Here is a 20,428-nt window from a genome sequence, read left to right on the forward strand (position 1 = left end):
TCCGCTCTCCGCTGCTGCGACCAGTCGTCCCGTCGCTGCGCTTCCAGCACCTGAGCCCGCAGGTCCACCGGTTCCTGGACCGCGGCCAAGGAGTCCGCTGGCAGCACCGTCCGGGGGGGAAGGGAGTCCTTGGGGCAAAAGTATTCCGGCTTACGGGATAGCGCGTCCGCCCTCTGGTTGAGGTTGCTCGGAATGTAGGTGACGTGGAAGTTGAACCGGGCAAAAAACAACGACCACCGGATCTGCCGCTGGTTCAACTTCCGTGCCGTGGTGAGGTGCTCCAGGTTCCGATGGTCCGTCCGCACCTCCACCTGGTGTCGGGCCCCCTCGAGGTGATGTCGCCAAGCCTCGAACGCGGCCTTGATGGCCAGCAACTCCTTTTCCCAGATGGTGTAGTTGCGCTCGGAAGGGTTGAGTTTCCGGGAGTAGTATGCGCAGGGAAAAAGAGTGCCGCCATCCACCGGAGCCTGTAGCAGCACCGCCCCAATCGCCACGTTGGACGCGTCTGTCTCCACCACGAACGGACGGTGTGGATTGGGGTGCCTCAGGACTGGCTCCGTGAGGAAGGCCTGCTTGAGGACCTCGAAGGCCTGCTGCTGCGGGGGCCCCCACTGGAACGGGACCTTCTTCCGAAGGAGCTGGGTCAACGGCAAGGTCAGGGTGGCGAAGCCCGGGATGAAGGTCCGATAGTAGTTGGCGAATCCCAACAGACGCTGGACATCCTTCACCCGACGCGGGGGTTCCCAACTGCGCAAGGCCTCCACCTTGTGCGGGTCCATCGCGATGCCCTCGGGGGTAATGATGTGCCCAAGGAACTCTATGGAAGTCTGGAAGAAGTAGCATTTCTCCAACTTCGCATAGAGCTGGTGCTCCCGCAGGCGCTGCAGGACCTGGCGGACATGCTGGAGGTGACTTTCCGGGGTCCGGGAATAGATCAAAATGTCATCCAAGTAGATCACCACGAACCGATCCAGCATGTCCCGGAACACATCGTTCATCAAATGCTGGAAGACCGCGGGGGCGTTGGTCAACCCGAACGGCATGACGGTATACTCGAAGTGTCCGTACCGCGTGCCGAACGCCGTCTTCCACTCGTCCCCCTCTCTCACGCGCACCAGGTTGTAAGCCCCTCGGAGATCGAGCTTAGTGAAGATCGAGGCCTCCCGCAACCTCTCCATCAGCTCCGGGATCAGCGGCAGGGGGTAGCGATTTCGCACTGTGATGGCATTCAAGCGCCGGTAGTCGCAACACAGGTGCAAGTCCCCCGTCTTCTTTTTAACGAAGAGGACCGGGGCCGAGAGCGGGGAGGTCGAAGGCCGGATGAACCCACGGGCCAGGTTCTTTTCCAGGAAGTCCCGCAAGGCGGCCAGCTCGGGCTCCGACATGGAGTACAGGCGTCCCGAAGGCAGGGGCGCGTTGGGCATTAGGTCCACCGCACAGTCGTAGGGTCGGTGCGGGGGCAAGCGGTCCGCCTCCTTCTCGCTGAACACGTCGGCGAAGGGCGTCAGCTCCGGAGGCAAGGAGACGTTTGGGGCAGAGACGTCCTGGCCGGCGCAGGTGTGGCGAAGGTGGTCGACACACTGCAGGCTCGGGAACGAGATGGCGTTTCTCGACCACGCCACCTGAGGGTCGTGCGCCCGAAGCCAGGCCATCCCCAGGACCAAGGGAAAGTGCAGATCCGCCGTTACGTAAAACTGGATCGCCTCCTCGTGGTTTCCAATGGCGAGGCGCAAGGGCTGGGTAGCGGTTTTGATGGGCCCCGCCACGAGTTCCCGCCCATCTATAGTTTCAACCCTCAACGGAGGGTCCACTGGAACCAAGGGGACTTTGTAATGGGCCACAAAGGCCTGGTCCATAAAGTTCGTGGTGGCCCCCGAGTCCACCAGTGCGTGCGCTTGGAGCCCCTCCGACCGGTTAGCCAACAACACCCGGGTGTTCAAAATCAGGTGCCGAGGGGGCTCACAGTCCACAGCCGCCGACTCCGGCGGGGCATGGTCACGTGCCTGACCCAGAGTTTCCCCTAGGCCAGGCCTGGCCCGTTTCCCGGCAGGTCACGCCGAGACTCCGGAACAGGCCTGAGCGGTCCACTCCGCTTCCGGGGACACGAGGCGGCAAAATGTCCCGCCTCGCCGCAATAGAGGCACAACCCCCCTTGACGTCTCCGCATCCGCTCCTGGGCCGTCAGTTGAGGTCTGGCTGCTCCGAGCTCCATAGGCTCCTCAGCCGTCGCCACAAAACGCTGTGCGGTTCGGAGCGCTGTCGGTGCGAAACGCGGGGGTGCCGACGCTGTCAATGGTTCCGGAAGAGCCCGACGGGGCCGTCGCCGTTGCAAGCGGGCGTCGATACGCAGGCATTGGGTCACCAGCGCATCGAGGGTCGGTGGCGCCTCCACACGAACCAGCTCGTCCTGCATCTCGTCGGAAAGGCCGTCCTGGAAGGCGTCCATCAGCGCCACCTCATTCCAAGCCGAATCCTGGCCTAGCAGTCGGAACTCTGCAATATAGTCCTGCAGGGGGCGCTTGCCTTGGCGGAGGTCCTTGATGCGCCTCGCTGCCGTCTGCACCCGGAGGGGGTCCTCAAACATGGTGCGCAGGTGTTGTAAAAAGCCCTGAAAGTCCAGGAGCAAGGGGCTATCTTGCAACAACAGGGGCGTGGCCCATCGGGCGGCAGTGCCCGAGAGGGAGCTGATAACAAATGCCACCCGAGCCCGGTCATCCGGAAAATCCTCCGGCCTCATTGCCATAAACAGTTGGCATTGTCCCAAGAAGGCCGGAAACATCTCCTGCTGCCCAGAAAACCTATCTGGCACGTTCACTGGGCATCTCAGGCGGGGAGGGGGAGGAGGTGGAGCTGCAGGAGCATTTCCCAAAGCAAGTTGGGCAGTTAGCTGTGCTACTTGCTGTTGCAGAAGCTGATTGGCCTGCAGTATCTGCTGTAACTGCTGCTGCAGCTGTTGGTCCATCGTGGGTTAACGATGGAGTATGGGGTGACGAACAAGATGATCTGTCCCCGTCCCCCCCCACACACACACAGCCAGTCGAGGGTTAAGGAAACACTTTGGAACGCACCCAGTTCTTATCTCCAACTTGGCAGCGATAGACACACCGTCTGCCAAGTTACTTTATTTTCACAAACAGACAGATAAGATACGAACGTTCAAGAAAGTCCAAACAGAAATAATATTCCTCCCAGCAGTTCCGGACGAGGCTTTAGTGACTCCAAGGTTTTGCTTTGTTCGTCACAAAAGATCCTTGACCACCACTCTCTATTATATAGTCTCTGGGGTGTGGTCTCTGGGGTGTGGTCCAGTGACTCAGTTCTAATCCCTAGCACGCCTCCCAAGCTGCTGCAAACGTTTATCACGCCTTCGGAGGTGTGCGTCCAGGAATGATGTGTCATTATCACTTTGACTCGAATCAGCTGTCTCCTCTCCCTCGGCCGGCACTTGAGACAATGCCAGAGGGGAGGGGCCTGGAGAGGGAGGCCTGGCTGACTCCTCTTCCTCATGCTCGGAGCTTTCTTCCTCCGATGGGACAGGCTCAGAGGGCGGGGCCACAACACCGGGAGCAAATATAAGGAGAGCTCCGGCAGCGCGCCAGCAGTCTTGTCTTGCTACTTTGTAACTAATAAAGTTACTTAATGTATCGAGCTGGTCACGTCTTCTGTTCCTGCGCCTGATCTAACACTGGCGACGAAGGACTAGAGAAGAGAACCTGAGAAAGACTCACGGCACGATCGCCCACAGAGCTGAAGTCACTACACCACAGCGACTTCCAGAATGGCAACCCCGCAAGCCCCGATGACCGCACTAAATCCATTCGACCCATCCCGAGAGAAGTGGAGGTCGTACATGGTCCGATTCCGGCAGTTCCTGCGAGGCAATGGCTACCAGAACCTCGACGATGAACGGAAAAGAGCCCTCTTCCTGGCTCACTGCGGATCGGACGTCCTGGAGATGGCGATTGACCTCGTGGCACCTAGGGACATTGAGGAAATGTCCTGGAACGACCTGCAAGAAGTCCTGCAGGAGCATTACGCACCCACAGGCACCCCAATCGCAAACAGGTTCACCTTCCAACAGAGAAACCAGCGGGAAGGTGAATCCATCAAGGAATTCGTGGCAGCGCTTCGCCAAATCGCTGCCAACTGCGAGTTCGACAACGTGGACAATGCCATCCGAGACCGCGTTGTTTTTGGAATGCGAGATGTGGGGCTGCAGAAGAAGTTCCTCAGCCGGAAGAGGATTCCACTCAAAGACGTCCTCGACGAAGCAACAGCGGCTGAAACATCAGAGAAGGCAGCCGCCGCGGTGGTGAAAGCTAGAGGGATCCACAAGATCCACAAGTCGGGCCTGACCTCATCAGACGACTCAACCACGCAATCCGAGTCTGATGAGGAAAGAGCCGTCCACAAGGTTTCCCGCCCCCCCAGGCGGGAAAACCCACAGCATGGCGACCGGGGAGAACGATGCGGCAGCTGCAAAGGCGACCACCTCAGGGCAACCTGCAGATGGAGGGACGCGACCTGCCGTCGATGCCTGAAGAGGGGGCACATTGCCGAGGCCTGCAGAGCAACAGATCCAGCCCCGGAACCGCCCAGACCCCGATTCCGCGAGAATCGCAAAGACAACCAGAGGACATCCAAACGGTCCTCGAACCAGTCCCGGCGCGGGGAGGAGGAATATCCCCGCAACAGAACGGTGCACCAGACCACCATCGCTCACACAAGCGGCGAGGGGACCACCAAGTTCCATGTGACGCTGCTAGCAGAGGGGTCACCGTGCAAGATGGAGGTAGACTCCGGATCCGCCTACTCCATCATGGACTGGCAGCACCTACAGCAGCTGAAGCCATCCTACAAAAAGGCCCAGCTGAAAACCCCGAAATCAAGGCTTGTGGACTTCAACGGAAACCCCATTGGAATCCTGGGCAGAGCCACCATCCACGTAAAATACAACGACTTCAACGGAGAGCTGCCCATCACCATCGTGGAGCACAGCCGACCGAACCTGTTGGGTGTGGAGTGGTTTAAGCCGCTGGGGCTTTCCATCGAGGGCATCCACGAAATCCACAGGGACGAACTCGACACCATCATCGAAGAGTTCAAGGAAGTCTTCGATGGTAAGCTGGGCAAATTTGTGGGGAGGCCAATCTCCTTTAATCTGGATAAGGGAATCACCCCAATTAGGCTTAAGCCCCGCCGAGTTCCGTTTGCCCTGCGGCCTAAAGTAGATGAACAGCTGGATAAGCTGATCGCCCAGGGCGTCCTGGAACCGATCGATCATGCCTCATGGGAGACCCCCATTGTGACCCCACTGAAGCATGATGGGTCTGTGCGCATCTGCGCCGACTACCGTTGTACCATCAACAAGGCGTTGGCACAGAGCGCATACCCAGTCCCAGTAGTGCAACACCTACTGCACTCTCTGGGATCTGGCTCAATTTTCGCAAAACTGGACCTGGCCCAGGCTTACCAGCAACTGCCAGTGGATGAAAAAACGGCGGAGGCGCAAACAATTGTCACGCACAGGGGGGCATTCAAATGTAACCGCCTCCAATTTGGAGTCAGCGCTGCCCCCGGCATTTTCCAATCTATGATGGAACGCCTCCTCCAAGGCATTCCAGGGGTGGTGCCTTACTTCGACGATGTGCTCATCTCCGGTGTCTCAAGAGCTCAACTCCTTGAAAGGCTCAGGCTTGTCCTGCAGCGGTTCAAGGCCAAGGGCTTGAGGGTCAGGCGGGACAAGTGCATCATAGGAGTACAGGAAGTCGAGTTCCTGGGCTATCTCATTGATAGCACGGGCATCCACCCCACCAAATCAAAAGTGGAAGCAATCCATGAAGCTCCAAGCCCAAAAAACAAAACGGAGCTTCAGGCTTTCCTTGGGTTGCTCAACTTCTACGCCATTTTCTTAAAACAGAAAGCCACAGTTGCTGAGCCACTCCACCGCCTGCTGGGGAAATCGGCTTCCTGGAAGTGGGGCCAGGAAGAAGAAGCAGCATTCCGGGCCATCAAAGGACTATTGACGTCCAAAAGCGTCCTCATCCAATACAGCGAGACACTTCCCATCAAGCTGACTTGTGATGCGTCGCCATACGGGGTGGGGGCAGTCCTCAGCCACGAACTGCCCAACGGCACGGAAGCCCCGATCGCCTACTTCTCAAAGACGATGTCCGGCGCGGAACGGAACTACAGTCAGCTGGACAAAGAAGCCCTGGCCATCGTGGCTGGAGTGAAGCGCTTCCACCAATACCTCTACGGAAGACGCTTCACCATAGTCACCGACCACAAGCCACTCCTGGGACTCCTCTCAGGCGACCAACCCACTCCGACCTTCATGTCCCCATGGATGACGAGATGGGCCATCTTCCTAGCCGGCTACTCCTATAGGCTTGTGCACCAGCCAGGCACAGCCATAGGAAACGCCGACGCACTCAGCAGATGCCCATCGAAGAACCCAGTCAAAGACCCAGCCCCCACGCTCTACCTCTTCCATATAGACGACGACGACAGTTGTCCGGTGTCATCCGCAGATGTGGCCGTCTACACCCAAAAGGACCCCACACTCCGCCAAGTGAAGTCCTGGATCCTCAGAGGGTGGCCATCGGAAAAGACAGAGGAGAGGTTCAGCCCGTTCGCCAGGAAACAGAAGGAGCTGTCCACCATAAAGGGCTGTCTGCTATGGGGAGACAGGGTGCTGATTCCAAGCACTCTGCAACGGCGAACATTAGAAACTCTGCACAAAGGGCATCCGGGCATCGTCCGCATGAAGGCCCTGGCATGGAGTTACGTCTGGTGGCCCTCCATGGACAGAGACATTGAGCAATGGGTCTCCAGATGTGACCCATGCCAAGAAGTTCGCCCAGCACCGCCGCAATCCAAAGTCGCGAAGTGGGAGACACCCAGCAACCCCTGGTCGAGGATCCACATCGACTTCGCGGGTCCGATGCAGGGGCGACACCTCCTCATCATGGTAGATGCCTTCTCCAAGTGGCTCGAGGTGGTACCCATGGCATCTACCACAACAGAAGCGACGATCCGAGCCCTGCGCCGCCTGTTCGCCACACATGGACTACCGGACGTGCTGGTCTCGGATAACGGCCCCCAGCTCACATCCCTGGCCATGGAGTCCTTCCTGGCTGGACTGGGCATCCGCCACGCCCTGTCCGCCCCGTACAGGCCGGCCGGAAACGGACAAGCTGAACGCATGGTCCGGCTCACCAAAGAAGCCCTCACCAAGATGGGCCCGGGAGACTGGCAAGAGCGCATAGACAACTTCCTCCTCACCCAGCACATCACGCCACATGCCACCACCCACAAGAGCCCAGCCGAACTGCTGATGGGCAGAAGGTTGAGGTCACCCTTGGACCGGCTGCACCCCCAATACAGCCCGGAAGTGACCGCAACCGCCAGCCGCCCGCTTCGCGCCTTCAGCAAGGGAGATTCAGTTTTCGCGCTGAATTTCAACGGCTCTCCTAAGTGGCTGAAGGGGAAGATTGCCAGCACAACCGGCCCCAAATCCTACACCGTCGAGTTGGAAGATGGACAGGTCTGTAGACGTCACATCGACCAACTCCGGAAAAGGTGGGGGGGAGCACACGAAAACCAGCCTGACGAGGGAGGCCTACAACACCCCGATGAGGTAGGCCTCCAACACCCCGGCGAGGTAGACCTACCACACCCAGACGAGGTAGGCCTACAACACCCCGGCGAGGTAAGCCTACGACACCCCGACGAGGTAGGCCTACCACACCCCTGCGAGGCAGAGCAATGCCATCCCGACGAGGTCGGCCCGGCACACTACCAGGTACTGTCACGTCGGCAGTCCAGCAAGGTAGACCGGGGCCAACCGCTCGGGGGATGGCAACACCAACCCAGCCAGGTGGGCATCCGGCACAACAGGGCCAGGGACCACCAACCCAGCCCGCAAGTAGACCGGGACCTGCCCAGAGGAGGAGCAGCGCACCCCACCAGTGACAGCAGCCTACGCCAGCCCAGCCAGGGAGACCGCAGTTCCAGGCGAGTAGACCGGGACCCAGCCAAGATGGGCACCCCACTACCCATGGGCGAGGGTGGCACATGACTCCCCGGCGAGAGGGACACCCGCCCATCTCAGAAGACAGCCAGGGAACAACAACCCGACCCGGATGACCCCAGGCACCACCCGACGGTAGACCAGGGACTAGGGGGAAGGGAAAGCCGACAACAACCCGGCCAGGGAGACCTACACCACCCCGGCAGGGGAGACCTCCGCCGCCCCACAGAGGTAGTCCCGCAACAACAGCCCGACCAGGTCGACCACCACCAACCAGACGGGGTAGACCAATGCCAGCCCAACCGAGGGGACCAATGCCACCCCTGCGAGGTCGGACAGCACAACGCAAGCCAGCACCACCCGCAGCCGGCGGACCGGACCCGAGGGCACCGAGCGGAACCACCACCCAACCGGCAGCAGGCCAGACCGCAACCGAACCGCAGCGCCCGGGAGACCAGGGAGGAGCAAGAAACAGACTTACCGAGACTCAGACGCTCTTCCTGGGTCGGAACCGAGCAACCGAGACGAGGCGAGAGATCCACAGGCCAGGAGGAAGACCAACAGAACCAGCCATCCAAGGTCTGCGGTCCGGCCGGAGGCGCTGGGGGTGACCCCGCTCACTCGACAGCCGAACCGAGCCCAGTTCCGGAGAGGGAACCAGGAGACGAAGGAGCCCCGTCCATCCAGGCCGGAGACGGAGAAGAAGTGAGACTGCGCAGGTCAGTTAGGGTGCCGAGGCGTCCTACGTACCTGCGCGATTACGTGACTTTTGTGGACGAGATTTGACAGTCCGGACTAAGGGGGGAGGAGTGTTATGTCCTTATAAGGACATCCGCCCTGATTGGCTGCTAGCCATCGGGCGGGAGATTTGAATCCCTGTCAAGGGGCGGTGCGTCTGCCGGGAGCAAATATAAGGAGAGCTCCGGCAGCGCGCCAGCAGTCTTGTCTTGCTACTTTGTAACTAATAAAGTTACTTAATGTATCGAGCTGGTCACGTCTTCTGTTCCTGCGCCTGATTTAACACAATGTATCCTTAAGGATGTTTTGAACTTTCTTAAGGAGGCGGGAGCTATAAAGCTCTTCCAAAGTGGGGAGGGGGCAACCCTTTGGGCACTCTGTCTCTGGAGAAAGACAGAACAATTTAATCTCAGAGAGAGGAGAAGGTTCCACAAGGTCACAGAGCCACAGGTGCCAATGGAGAAGGATGGTAGCAACCATCAACCATCGATGATATCTGGAACATCTCCACTCTTGGTCGTCTTCCAACAGAAATAGGAACGCCTAGAGTAGGGCAGATGCAGAGATCTGAACACTCCCCTGGGGGGAAAACTAATGTCCTCCAAAAAGTGTCTTCTCCTGCGCTTGACCAACGGGCTGGACTAGAAGACCTCCAAGGTCCCTTCCAGTCAATTGGAGGGCTGATTTACCACCAGCTTATCAGGTACTTAGGAGCCGAGGGCTTGGCAACAGCCAATCGCCGGCCATCATCACACCACTCAATAGGAAGGCACCACATCAAAATGAAGCGTAGAATTGCCCATATTCCGGTAGGGAGAAGTTACTGAAGATGGATTCCAGCACAGGTCCAAAAACTCAGAAGATGGAACCAGATCGGACCTTGCAACATTATCCTGGGACTCCCAAAGGGTTTTTTTCCAGAGGCAACCGGACTTCCGGTTTTTCTTGGAAGGCGTTTTGCTTCTCATCCAAGAGAGCTGAAGAAGCTTCTTGGATGAGAAGCGAAATGTCTTCAAAGGAAAACCGAGAGTGTCCAGTTGCCTCTTGAAAAGGCACCTTTGGGACAACCGTGACTTGGATGACTGAGAGTCTCCATAGACATTATCCTGGGACGCATAGATTTGCCTTCATTCAATCAACATTAACCTTTCACTTCCTTCTCTTTGTCTTTCCTTAGCACCGACAGAGAAGGAATTAGGGAGAAATTGAAGGCACGCTTCCTATTATGTCCCCTAAACTGATGTCAGAATTCTCCTAGGAGGCACTCCCAACATTCCTCTTCCGAGCAGTTTTTCTGAAATATAATTTGGTTTCCAAGTGGTCTCTTTTTCAGCAGATGGCAGCACCCATCTGCCTTTTTCTGGCCTTCTAAAATCACAGCCTGGTCAGGAAGTCTTCAGGGGCTGAGAGACCGACAACCAGGAAGTAGGGAAAGAGGTCGATTTTAAAAAAGAAAGAAAGAAATCTGGAAGGAGGCAAAGAAAAACCAATCATGCTGAGAAACTGACCAGGACATGTTCAGAAAGTCCAAACAAGGTATGCCGTATATATCGGGAAATTCCAAAATTGCAAAATCAAATTCTGGTTAGTATTTTTTTACAGAACTTGGCTGAGGAAAGACTCATAAGATTATGCCACCATCTGCTGGAAGAATTTGGAAAAACTTGGCAGAAAGTGGAGAATGAAAAGAAAGGAAACGGAAAGTGGAGAACGAAAAGAAAGGAAAGTCTTGGGGTAAGGTAGTCCTTGACTTACAACAGTTCATTTAGTGACCATTCAAAGTTACAACAGCATGGAAAAAGTGACTTAGGGCTGTTTTCCACAGCATTTCCCAGGGTCACACAATCCAGATCCAGACACTAGGCCACTGATTCACATTTACGACAGTTGCAGTGTCCCAGGGTGACGTGATCCCCTTCTGCGACCGTCTGACCAGCAAAGCCAATTCACTTAACAACCTTGTTGCTGATTTAACAACTGCAGAGATTCACCTAACAATGGTGCAAGAATGGTTCGTAAAATGGGACAAAACTCACTTAAAAATGTCTCACTTAGCAACAGAAACTTTGGGCTCAATTGTGGTCGTAAGTTGAGGACCAACCATGTTTCAACGGTCATCAGTGTGAAAAAGGGACGTAAAACACTTTCTTCAGTGCTATTGTAGCTTCGAACGGACACTAAATGACCGGTTATAAGTTGAGAATTACCTGTCCTGATATTTCTATGCCTTTTTGGTCTGCCTTTCTCCACTTTGGGGCATCTACCATAATTAGACGCTATTCTTTTCTAAAGAAAAGAAGAATTAGGGGCGACATGATAGCAGTTTCACAGTATTTGAGGGGCTACCCCAAAGAAGACGGGGTCCAATTCTTCTCCAAAGCACCAGAAGGCAGGAGAAGAAACCACGGAAACTCATCAAGGAGAGAAGCAACCTGGAATTAAGGAGAAACTTCTTAACAAAGAAGACAATTAACCAGGGGAACAGCCTGCCACCAGAAGTTGTGGGTGCTTTATCAGTGGAGGCTTTTAAGAAGACAAAGTTATCTTAGATTGTGTAAATTCTCCTGCTTGAGCAGGGGTTCGGTTAGAAGACCTCCAAGGTCAGGGGTGAATCTCCTGGTTCGGACCAGATTGCCCGATCCGGTAGCGATGGCGGCAGGTGGTTCGGAGAACCGGTAGCAAAAATCCCTGCATCCCCCCCCCACACACACACACCATGCCCAGCTGACCCGCACGATCATCAGAGGCTTTTTTTTTACTTTTAAAAGCATTTTTTCTACAACCTCTTCCGCCGAAAAAATGCTTCCGCCGATCCCAGCTGAGTTGCCTGATTGGCAGAGAGGCTTTTTTAAAAAATGCTTTAAAAGCCTCTGACAATCCCAGCTGTGTTGCCTGATCGGCAGAGGCTTTTCAAAGCATTTTTTTGCATTTGCAGAAAAAATGCTTTGAAAAGTTAAAAAAACAAAGTTGGCCATGCCCACCCAGTCACATTACCCCCCCCAAGCCACGCCCAAAGAACCGGTAGTAACAAATTTTACATTTCTCCCCTGTCCAAGGTCCCTTCCAGCTCTATTCTATTCTTCTTCTTCTATTCTAAAAACAATTTCCCCTAGGAGACGCACATGAATATATGATTATTGACAATGTCTGTACTGAACAACTCCCTTAATCCATTTAAAAGTCATTAAATCGATCACGGACGCAGGATGACCTGGTTTATGACCGGTCCAACTTACAACCTATGAGGCTGGGCTCATTCAGGGCTGAAAGTTGAAAGGACTGCCAGGAACAGATATGAGGAGGGGACCAGTGCTCGGCCACCTTCTGGCTTAACAAACTAAGTTGAGAAACGTCGCATGCTTTCCAAAGGAGATCAGGGCCCATGGGAAGACGCCTTTGGGATCCAGAGGTTTTCCTGAAGGCTTTTATTCAATGCTCCATCTATGTGGATAATAATGAGCATCTTTTTGGAGGACATTAGATCTCCCCCCACGGAGTGTTCAGCTCTCTGCATCTGCCCTACTCTAGGCGTTCCTATTTCTGTTGGAAGACGACCAAGAGTGGAGATGTTCCAGATATCATCGATGGTTGATGGTTGCTACCGCCCTTCTCCAATAGCACCTGTGGCTCTGTGACCTTCTCGTGGAACCTTCTCCTCTCTCTGACATTAAATTGTTCTGTCTATCTCCAGGGCCTGTTTCCACAATCTCCCTGCCAGGTCTTGTTTCTGCGACGTTCCTTCGTGGTCCTTCGCGATGTAAGAATTATCTTCACGCTTCCTCGCTTTCCCCAAAGACCAGCTGGAAGGCAGGTGCCCAGAGGGTCATGGGTTGCCCCTTCCCCACTTTGGAAGAGCTTTATAGCTCCCGCTGGCTTTAGAAAGTTCAAAGCATCCTTAAGGATCCATTTCATCCTGGGCCCCCCTCTTTTTGAACTATTACCATCTGGCAGACGGTACAGGACAATAAAAACAAGGACAAATAGGCTGAAAAACAGCTTCTATCCCAGAGCAGTAACTATACAATTCTACGTACAGTGCAATATTAATACAATACCAGGGTTTTTTAATTCAATTGCATACAATGTGAAGGAAGTGTGTTTTTGTTTTATTATTATAGGGTTTTTAAAAAGTATAATATACAGTGAGGATGGCACTTAATTTCATTCTATGAGGTGCCATGACAATAATGAAAACTATGAAACTATGAAACTATTATTGCTTGGTCTCGGAGATCCTCCTGATGACTTTGGAGGGGAGTTGACTACTAACAAGACCCGGCTTGATCAGATGGCCACACTGCCGAAAGATTTCTTGCATTGAGTCAGCTGCAGCCTGAGCCACTGAGGCTTCGGAATCGCCTTGCAGATCCTGGAGACCTGAAACGAATCCAAAAAACAAAGGATTTCCGGGATCAACCCTGAGAACCAGCCCTGATCAGCGAAAGAGCTTCTGGAGAAAAACTCCTTGTTTCAAGCGAGGGAACTTTGAAACTCACCCAGGAAAACTTCTTTCATTTGTTTTGAAGTCATCACTTCTGGTTGCATGTATTGCGCGCAGCAGCCTGGGCACGTAAAAAGAAAACGTTGGTGGGGTTAACAGAGACGGCTAAATCGACTGATTCAGGAAAAAAACGTGCAATTCATTGGTTTCCACTTGGAAGAGTCGCTTTGGGACTTTACGGGATGGTTCCAGGGATTGGGTCTGTCTAATAATAAGAAGGACTAGGGGTAGCTGTTCTTCCTATGTTTTTGTCTCCAGGTCTCACTGGAGGCTTTCAAGAAGAGATTAACGAAGAGATTGGACAGCCACTGGTCTGAAATGGGATCGGGTCTCCTGCTTTAGCAGGGGGTTGGACTAGAAGACCTCTAAGGTCCCTTCCAACTCTATTACTTTATGTTCTAGGACTGTGCAAACAACCATCATCTTGGAAAAAAATCTAAGCAGCCTTGAATCCAGTTAATACTAGAATGGGAGGCCAGCTGGAAATATTTCCAGAGGAAAAACCACGGCTGTGGGTTTGCCTATACAAGAGAGAGGGATACAGGCCAGGTAGTCCTCAACTTCTAACAGTTCATTTAGTGACCATTCAAAGTTACAATGGCACTGAAAAAAGTGACTTACGACTGCTTTTCACACTTAGAAGCGTTGCCACATCAAGATCAAAATCCGGATGCTTGGCAAACCGACTCGTATTTATGACGCTTACAGTGTCTTGGGGGTCAAAGATCACTTCGGCTGAGCCAAATCCGGGAGGAAGCCAGATTCACTTAACAACCATGTGACTAACTTAACAACGGCAGCGATACCCTTAAGAAAGAGGGCAGGAACTGCCTGAGAAACTGTTGCGCGATCGTAGCAGTTCCGGAGAAGCCACCCGGTATAAGAGCAGCTTCCAGTCTGATTAAGCGACATGGCTTAATTCGGCATAGATTCTTTTGGTGATAAGGCCGCCCGCCTGTCTTGGGTTTTCCTGCCCTCCTCCCAGAGTTGGCATTGGTGATTACCAATTAAGAGGGCAGCTGCCTCGCGATGGGAAGAGTTCCGGCTCCTCAGGAATCCCAGCATCTGATCCAACATCGCAGGAAGGTTTTGCTTGCATTTATTCATCTGGGGAAAACAAGGCAACAAACAAGCCAATGAACTATAGAGCTTCCTTTTTAAATTTTTTTTTTTTAACCAAGGGGCTGCTTTCTTGGTCAAAGCCAGCTGGGTGACTTTGGGAGTTCTAGTCCCTCCTTAGTCATGATGGCCAGCTGGGTGACTTTGGTGCAGTCCCTCTCTCTCAGGGCAACCCACCTCACAGGGCTGAAGTATAGAGCTTCCTTTTTTAATTTTTTTTTTTTTTTTACCAAGGGGCCGCTTTCTTGGTTAGGTTTCTAGTCCTCATGTCCTCAACAACTTACTGTACTGTACTAAACTGTGACATTATTATACTATGCTATACTTTACTATACTAATTGATATTTATATTATTAGAGACAGTTTTATCCAAATTAAAAGCATAAAGGAAAATAAAGAAAAATAGCAGATAGTGAAAAAAGAAAATAGAAAAAGAAAAGGGAAAGAAAAATGATAAGGAAATGGCTTCTGAACTTATAAATGCATTTATATTTTGCCCCCCTCTACGTCCTAATTTCCTTTTCCCACAAACTGCCATTTCCAAGCCTCAAACCCACAAACCAGCAAGGTTTCTAGTCCTCATGGTTGCATGGAACCTCTGCTGTTCCCGAGAGAGCAAAAACCCAAGAAGAATCCCTCTAGTCAGTTGAGTCTAGTGCTTAACGCCTCAGGCAAGAAACCAGGAACCGGTGAGTTCTAGTCCCGCCTTCATCATGATAGTGAGCTGGGGGACTTTGAGAGTTCTAGTCCCGCCTTTGGCATGAAAGCTGGATGGGTGATTTTGGCTAATTACCAGGAGACGGTGAGTTCTAGTCCCCCCTTGGGCAAGCAAGCGGACTGGGTGACTTTGGGCCAATGAGCAGGGAATGGTGAGTTTTGGTCCTGCCTTAGGCATGAAAGCCAGCTGGGTGACTTTGGGAGTTCTAGTCCCTCCTTAGTCACGATGGCCAGCTGGGTGACTTTGGTGCAGTCCCTCTCTCTCAGGGCAACCCACCTCACAGGGTTGTTGTGAAGAAAAGAAGAAGTATTAGGGATGCCCACCATCTTGAACTATTTATAAAAATAAGAAAGGCAGGGCAAAATAAAGAAATAAACGGTTAGTATACTCTAATCTGGAAGAAAACAGGCCAGCTTGGCTCCTACTTACAACCACGTAGCAGATGTTGGAGTACATGCTATGGAGACTGGTGTACATTTCATAGTCAAACAAGTTGCTGGGAAAGCCCCCCCAGTTCATAAAGGACACGCAGGAGTCGAGGGTCTTCCTGGAGACCTGGCCGAGGGAGGAAAGAGGGAGATCCTGTCACCTAGTTGGGTCATGAAACAAGTCTTCAAGGAAACAACCAATTTCAGGGAGCACCAAGGACCCCACAACTTCAGGATTGTCCAGAATCTCTTTGCATTCTCCAGAGTGTCCACGTGGTACAACCACGTTGCTCTGAGTGAAGATGGGGGTACAGAGTGGTCTCTGTGAAGGTAGCATGATCAGAGCAGGAGCTCAGGTTAGCCAGCCCTTCAACTCACCTCTTTCGTCCGACCATTTGACAGTTGTATGAATAGGGGAATAAGGCTGTTCAGGATGTTTTCGGCCATATTACTGTTCCGTATCTCCTTCAGTCCTTTCAGGAGCATGCCAAAAATGGTGATGGAGGTATTCCTCAGTTCGATGTCGTCCTAGGAAGGAAGAGAGACAGGTTAGTCCCTCCAATAGCAGAATAGCCATGCAGAAGTTTCTTGAAGTTTGCAGGAGAACACACAAGTTCAGAGCACACCTATTCCCAGTTCAATGTCCATGGAGATGGTCAATCATCCAGGTCATGGTTGCCCCAAAGATGGGGAGCCCAACTCCAGTATGCTGGCTGGAGAGTTCTGGGAGTTGAAGTCCTCACCTCTTAAAGTTGCCAAGGTTGAGAAATCCTGATTTAGACCAGAGTTGTTCAATCTCAGCAGCTCCTTCTGGACTTCTCAGGCCAGCAGAGTTGACGTCCACACATCTTAAAGTGTCTGAGATCAAGCAACACCAATCTAGATGACCAATCTAGGGCATTTTGCTAGATAAGCCATGTGGTGGTTTAGATTTTCTAGGCAGACACCTGGTTTGGTGAAGCTGAAGAGAGGGGCAACCTTCCTTCTCTTCCACCTCCTCTGGCACTTCTCCAGCTCTCTAGAAGGGCTCAAGGATCATCTGCAAGCTTACACACTGTTTCAGATCTTTCTAAGCATTTTTGATAAAATTAGAATTCTGCTAATTCCAGGCCATCTTTATGGGAGAAAGAGAGAGATAGAGGGAGAGGGAGAATGAAAGGGAGTGCAGGAGGGAGGGAGGGAAGGAGGGAGGAAGGAGGTAGAGAGAGAGAGAGAGAGAGAGGGAGAGAGGGAGGGAAGAGGGGGAGAGAGGGAGGAAGGAAGGGAGGGAGGGAAGGAGTGGTGGAAAACCAGTTTGTTATGATTTGGTTGACTTACATCATGAAAATGTTTCAGAAGGAGCGGAATGAGGTTGACTGCCTTCACCGCATGGGTTTTGATATCGAGGTTCCTGAGGAGGAAATGCAGGGTCCTTATAGCTTCTTTTGCCACGTTCTTCTGTTCGTGACAGGCGCAGTTTAGCACTGGCATCAACAGTGGCTCCAAGATGTTCTTCTGGAGGAAGCAGGGAAAGAAACGAGCAATTAAACATGGTCACTGGAGTTCGCTGAGTCTCACAGCGATCATGACAAACGCAAGAGAAGCCCACAGAGCATAGAAGAAGAGGGTTGAAAAGGAACTTGGAGGTCTTCTAGTCCAACCCCCTGCTCAAGCAGGAGACCCTAGACTCTGCTGGACAAATGGTTATCTAAACTCTTCTTGAAAAGCTCCAGTGATGGAGCAGCCACAACTTCTGGAGGCAAGTCGTTCCAAGGATGAATTGTTCTCAGGGTCAGGAAATTTCTCCTTAGTTCCAGGTTGTTTCTCTCCTTCATTAGTTCCCAACTGCTGCTTCTCGTTCTCCTTTCAGGGGTTTGGATAATAGGTTGACCCCCTCTTCTTTGGGGCAGCCCTTCAAATATTGGAAGACTGCTATCAGGTCTCCCCTGGTCCTTAACAGAATCACAAAGATGGAAGGGATCTTGGAGATCTTCTAGTCCAACTCCCGGCTCAAGCCGGAACCCCTAGATCATTTCAGACAAATGGTTATCCAAACTCTTCTTGAAAAGCTCCAGTGTTGGAGCATCCAAAACTTCTGGAGACAAGTTGTTTCACTAATTAATTGTTTTGGGTGTCAGGAAATTTATCCTAAGTTCTAGGTTGCTTTTCTCCTTGATTAGTTTCCATCCGTTGCTTCTTGTTCTGCTTTCAGATGTCCTCCAAGAGGATCTGGCCTCTACTTGCACCTTCAGATCTTCCAGGGTTGCAGCCATCTTTGGAGAAGAGACACCACTCTAGCTGTCCTCTTTCTGCTGGTTGCCTTCTTCTTCTCCTTCTTCTATCCTTCCCAGCCTTGTAGACTTCCCAGAGAGCGAGGTCACACCTGCTACTACCTTGGAAGCCACTCCCTTCCTGCCTCCCATCTCTTACCTCAAACGGGTGTTGGATGAGGTTCCCCAGTCCTCTAACGCTGAAAGTCTGTATCAGCGGATATGGCTGTGTCATCCATTCCATCAGCACCTTGAGGATGTCTTGGATGACAAAGAATTGGCAAATTTCCGGATGGTACAGCAACTGAGGAAGAAGAGTGGAGATACGGAGCATTAGCCAAGCCAAGGAAGGGAACTGCCCTGAGAGCCTCTACTAAAGATGCCACTTTCAGCCATTACGGGGAGAGAAAAAGAAAATAAACACAGTCCTCGGTTAGTGACCGCTGAAAGTCACAACGGCACTAACAAAAGGGATACGTCCATTTTTCAGAATTATGACCATGGTAGCATCCTCATGGTCATGTGATCAAAATTTGGGTACTTGTCGGTCCATATTTGAGTTGAAGATGTGGCTCTTTCGTCAACTTAACTGATCCGTTATGGGTGTACATTGTTATAATTTTAAATTGTTTTAATTGGGTTGTTGATTTTAATTTATTGTGATTTGTATTGGATATTGTTTTTGTAAGCCGCCCTGAGTCCCTCGGGAGAATGGCGGCATATAAATATATATATATATATATGTGACGGTCGCAGTGTTTCGAGGTTACGTCATCCCTTTTGTGACTGTCTGATAGGTAGTGTAAATGATAGTTGCAAGAATACAAAAAATAATGCAAAAAGTAAAAGGAATTTGGGGTCATTGAGTCTTCCTTCCTCCCTTTCTCCCATCCTCCCTCCCTCAATCTCCTTCCTTCCTTCCTTCCTTCCTCCCTCCCTCCCTCCCTCCCTCCCTCCCTCCCTCCCTCCCTCCCACAACTTCTGGAGGGAAGCCATTCCAGTGATTAACAGAATACCAGGAGACCTTGGAGGTCTTCTAGCCCAACCCCCTGGTGAAGCAGGAGACCCTCTACCATGTCAGACAAATGGCTGTCTGGTTTCTTCTTCAAGACCTCCAGTGATGGAGAACCCACAACTTCTAGTTTCTAACCATAAAGTTCTGTTGAACCCTGGGCAACTTTCCTTGAGCTCCAGAAGGTTGGGGTGCATCTCAAGGTCTCCTCACCTCCGAAAAGAAAACCATCCCAATGGTTTTGTGTCTTAAATCGGGGTGGCGCACGTAGGTCTCGGCCTGTCGGAACATGACCTTCAGCTCATGTTTCGAGTAGTTGAACAAGATCCTAAGAGAATAAAGATGGAGAGATCAGACAAGATCTGCTGGTTAGGGAGAAGAAAATCACCAAGCTAGAGAAATCATGAGCTGAATGATCGATAAATGAATTACTCAATGAATTACTCCATTTAGAGAATTTCTCACCCTCCCTCTCTCCCTCTCCCCTTCCTCTCTCTCTCACCCTCCCTCTCTCTCACCCTCCCTCTCTCTTTCACCCTCCCTCTCTCTTTCTCCCTCTCCCTCTCCCCTCCCTCTCCTCCCCTCTAATCTTTCCTCTCTCACACTTTTGCCTTCTGTGTGTCTCTCTCCCTCTTTCTCTCCCTCTTTCTCTCCCTCTCCCCTTCCCTCTCTCTCCCCTTCCCCCTATCTCTCTGCCTCCTCTTCTTCCTCCTCTCCCTCTGCCTCCCCTCCCTCTCTCACCCACTGCCCCTCGTAGCCAAGCTCTTTTGACTTTTAATTTCTTACCGGACCAGGTGGAAAATGCCTTCAAACACACTTTCAGGACTCATCAGCATCGCCCAACATTGAACCATATCTAAGTCCTTGAACTCCTCCTGATAGCCGGTGCGCAAGATGAGGTGTTTGACGGCTTTGACTGCGTTGCTAAATGAAACAAAGGCAGAAGAGTTGGTGCCAATCATTCAGCTGATCCCCCTGCACTTCCGACCGTTACAGTAGCCCTATGGTCATGTGGTCAGAATTCAGACTCTCGGCAACTGACCCATATTTATGACGGTCGCAGTGTCTCAGAGTCACGCGATCCCCTTTTGGGACCTTCTGACAAGCAAAGTCAACGGGGAAGCCAGATTCACTTAACGACCTTGGGACTTAACCAGTGCAATGATTCACTTAACCACTCTGGCAAGAAAGGTTGCAAAATGGGACAAAGTTCACTTAACGACTGTTTCCTGAGCTTTGCAGAAATGGAGAAAGGATCCAGATTGGGTCCAGGAGATTCCTTACCCCAGATGGTAGGTCAGTTCTGACCCGCTCTTGCCTGCTCCCAGCAGAAAATAGATGTGCGTCACGAGCGCCAGGAGCAGGCTGGAGAACTTATGCTGGACAATGGTTGCTGCCTCAGGAAGCGAGAGGAGGAAGGAGAGCGCATTGGTGGCCTAGAAACAGGAGGAGAGGAGAGTCAGCTCGGGCTCATCAGGTTACTTAGATTCATCCTCATCTATTTCTTCTTTTAACGACCCCCTAATCCCTTGCGGGGTGGAGTCTGGGCAACTGAATGGAGCTGAGGCTTTCCTGGCTGGATGCCCTTCTTGTCGCCAATGCAGAGTTTTGTTCGGCAGATACATTCT

General features: G+C 52.2%; 1 protein-coding gene across 1 annotated transcript in view; it reads right to left on the reverse strand.

Moving 5' to 3' along the window:
• Positions 1 to 12,986: 12,986 nt before the first annotated feature.
• Positions 12,987 to 20,428, reverse strand: part of LOC139322200 (maestro heat-like repeat family member 5) — a 36,712-nt gene continuing 29,270 nt past the window's right edge. The window contains 10 exon segments of the mRNA XM_070951215.1: positions 12,987 to 13,150; positions 13,270 to 13,335; positions 14,279 to 14,381; positions 15,541 to 15,666; positions 15,918 to 16,067; positions 16,857 to 17,033; positions 17,949 to 18,092; positions 19,014 to 19,128; positions 19,587 to 19,724; positions 20,085 to 20,236. Of these exon segments, the coding sequence (XP_070807316.1) occupies positions 12,987 to 13,150; positions 13,270 to 13,335; positions 14,279 to 14,381; positions 15,541 to 15,666; positions 15,918 to 16,067; positions 16,857 to 17,033; positions 17,949 to 18,092; positions 19,014 to 19,128; positions 19,587 to 19,724; positions 20,085 to 20,236 (1,335 nt within the window).

This window comes from Pituophis catenifer, unplaced genomic scaffold (genome assembly GCF_029215685.1).
Source record: "Pituophis catenifer annectens isolate HBS135680 unplaced genomic scaffold, rPitCat1.0.hap2 SCAF_10, whole genome shotgun sequence".
NCBI lineage: Eukaryota > Metazoa > Chordata > Lepidosauria > Squamata > Colubridae > Pituophis > Pituophis catenifer.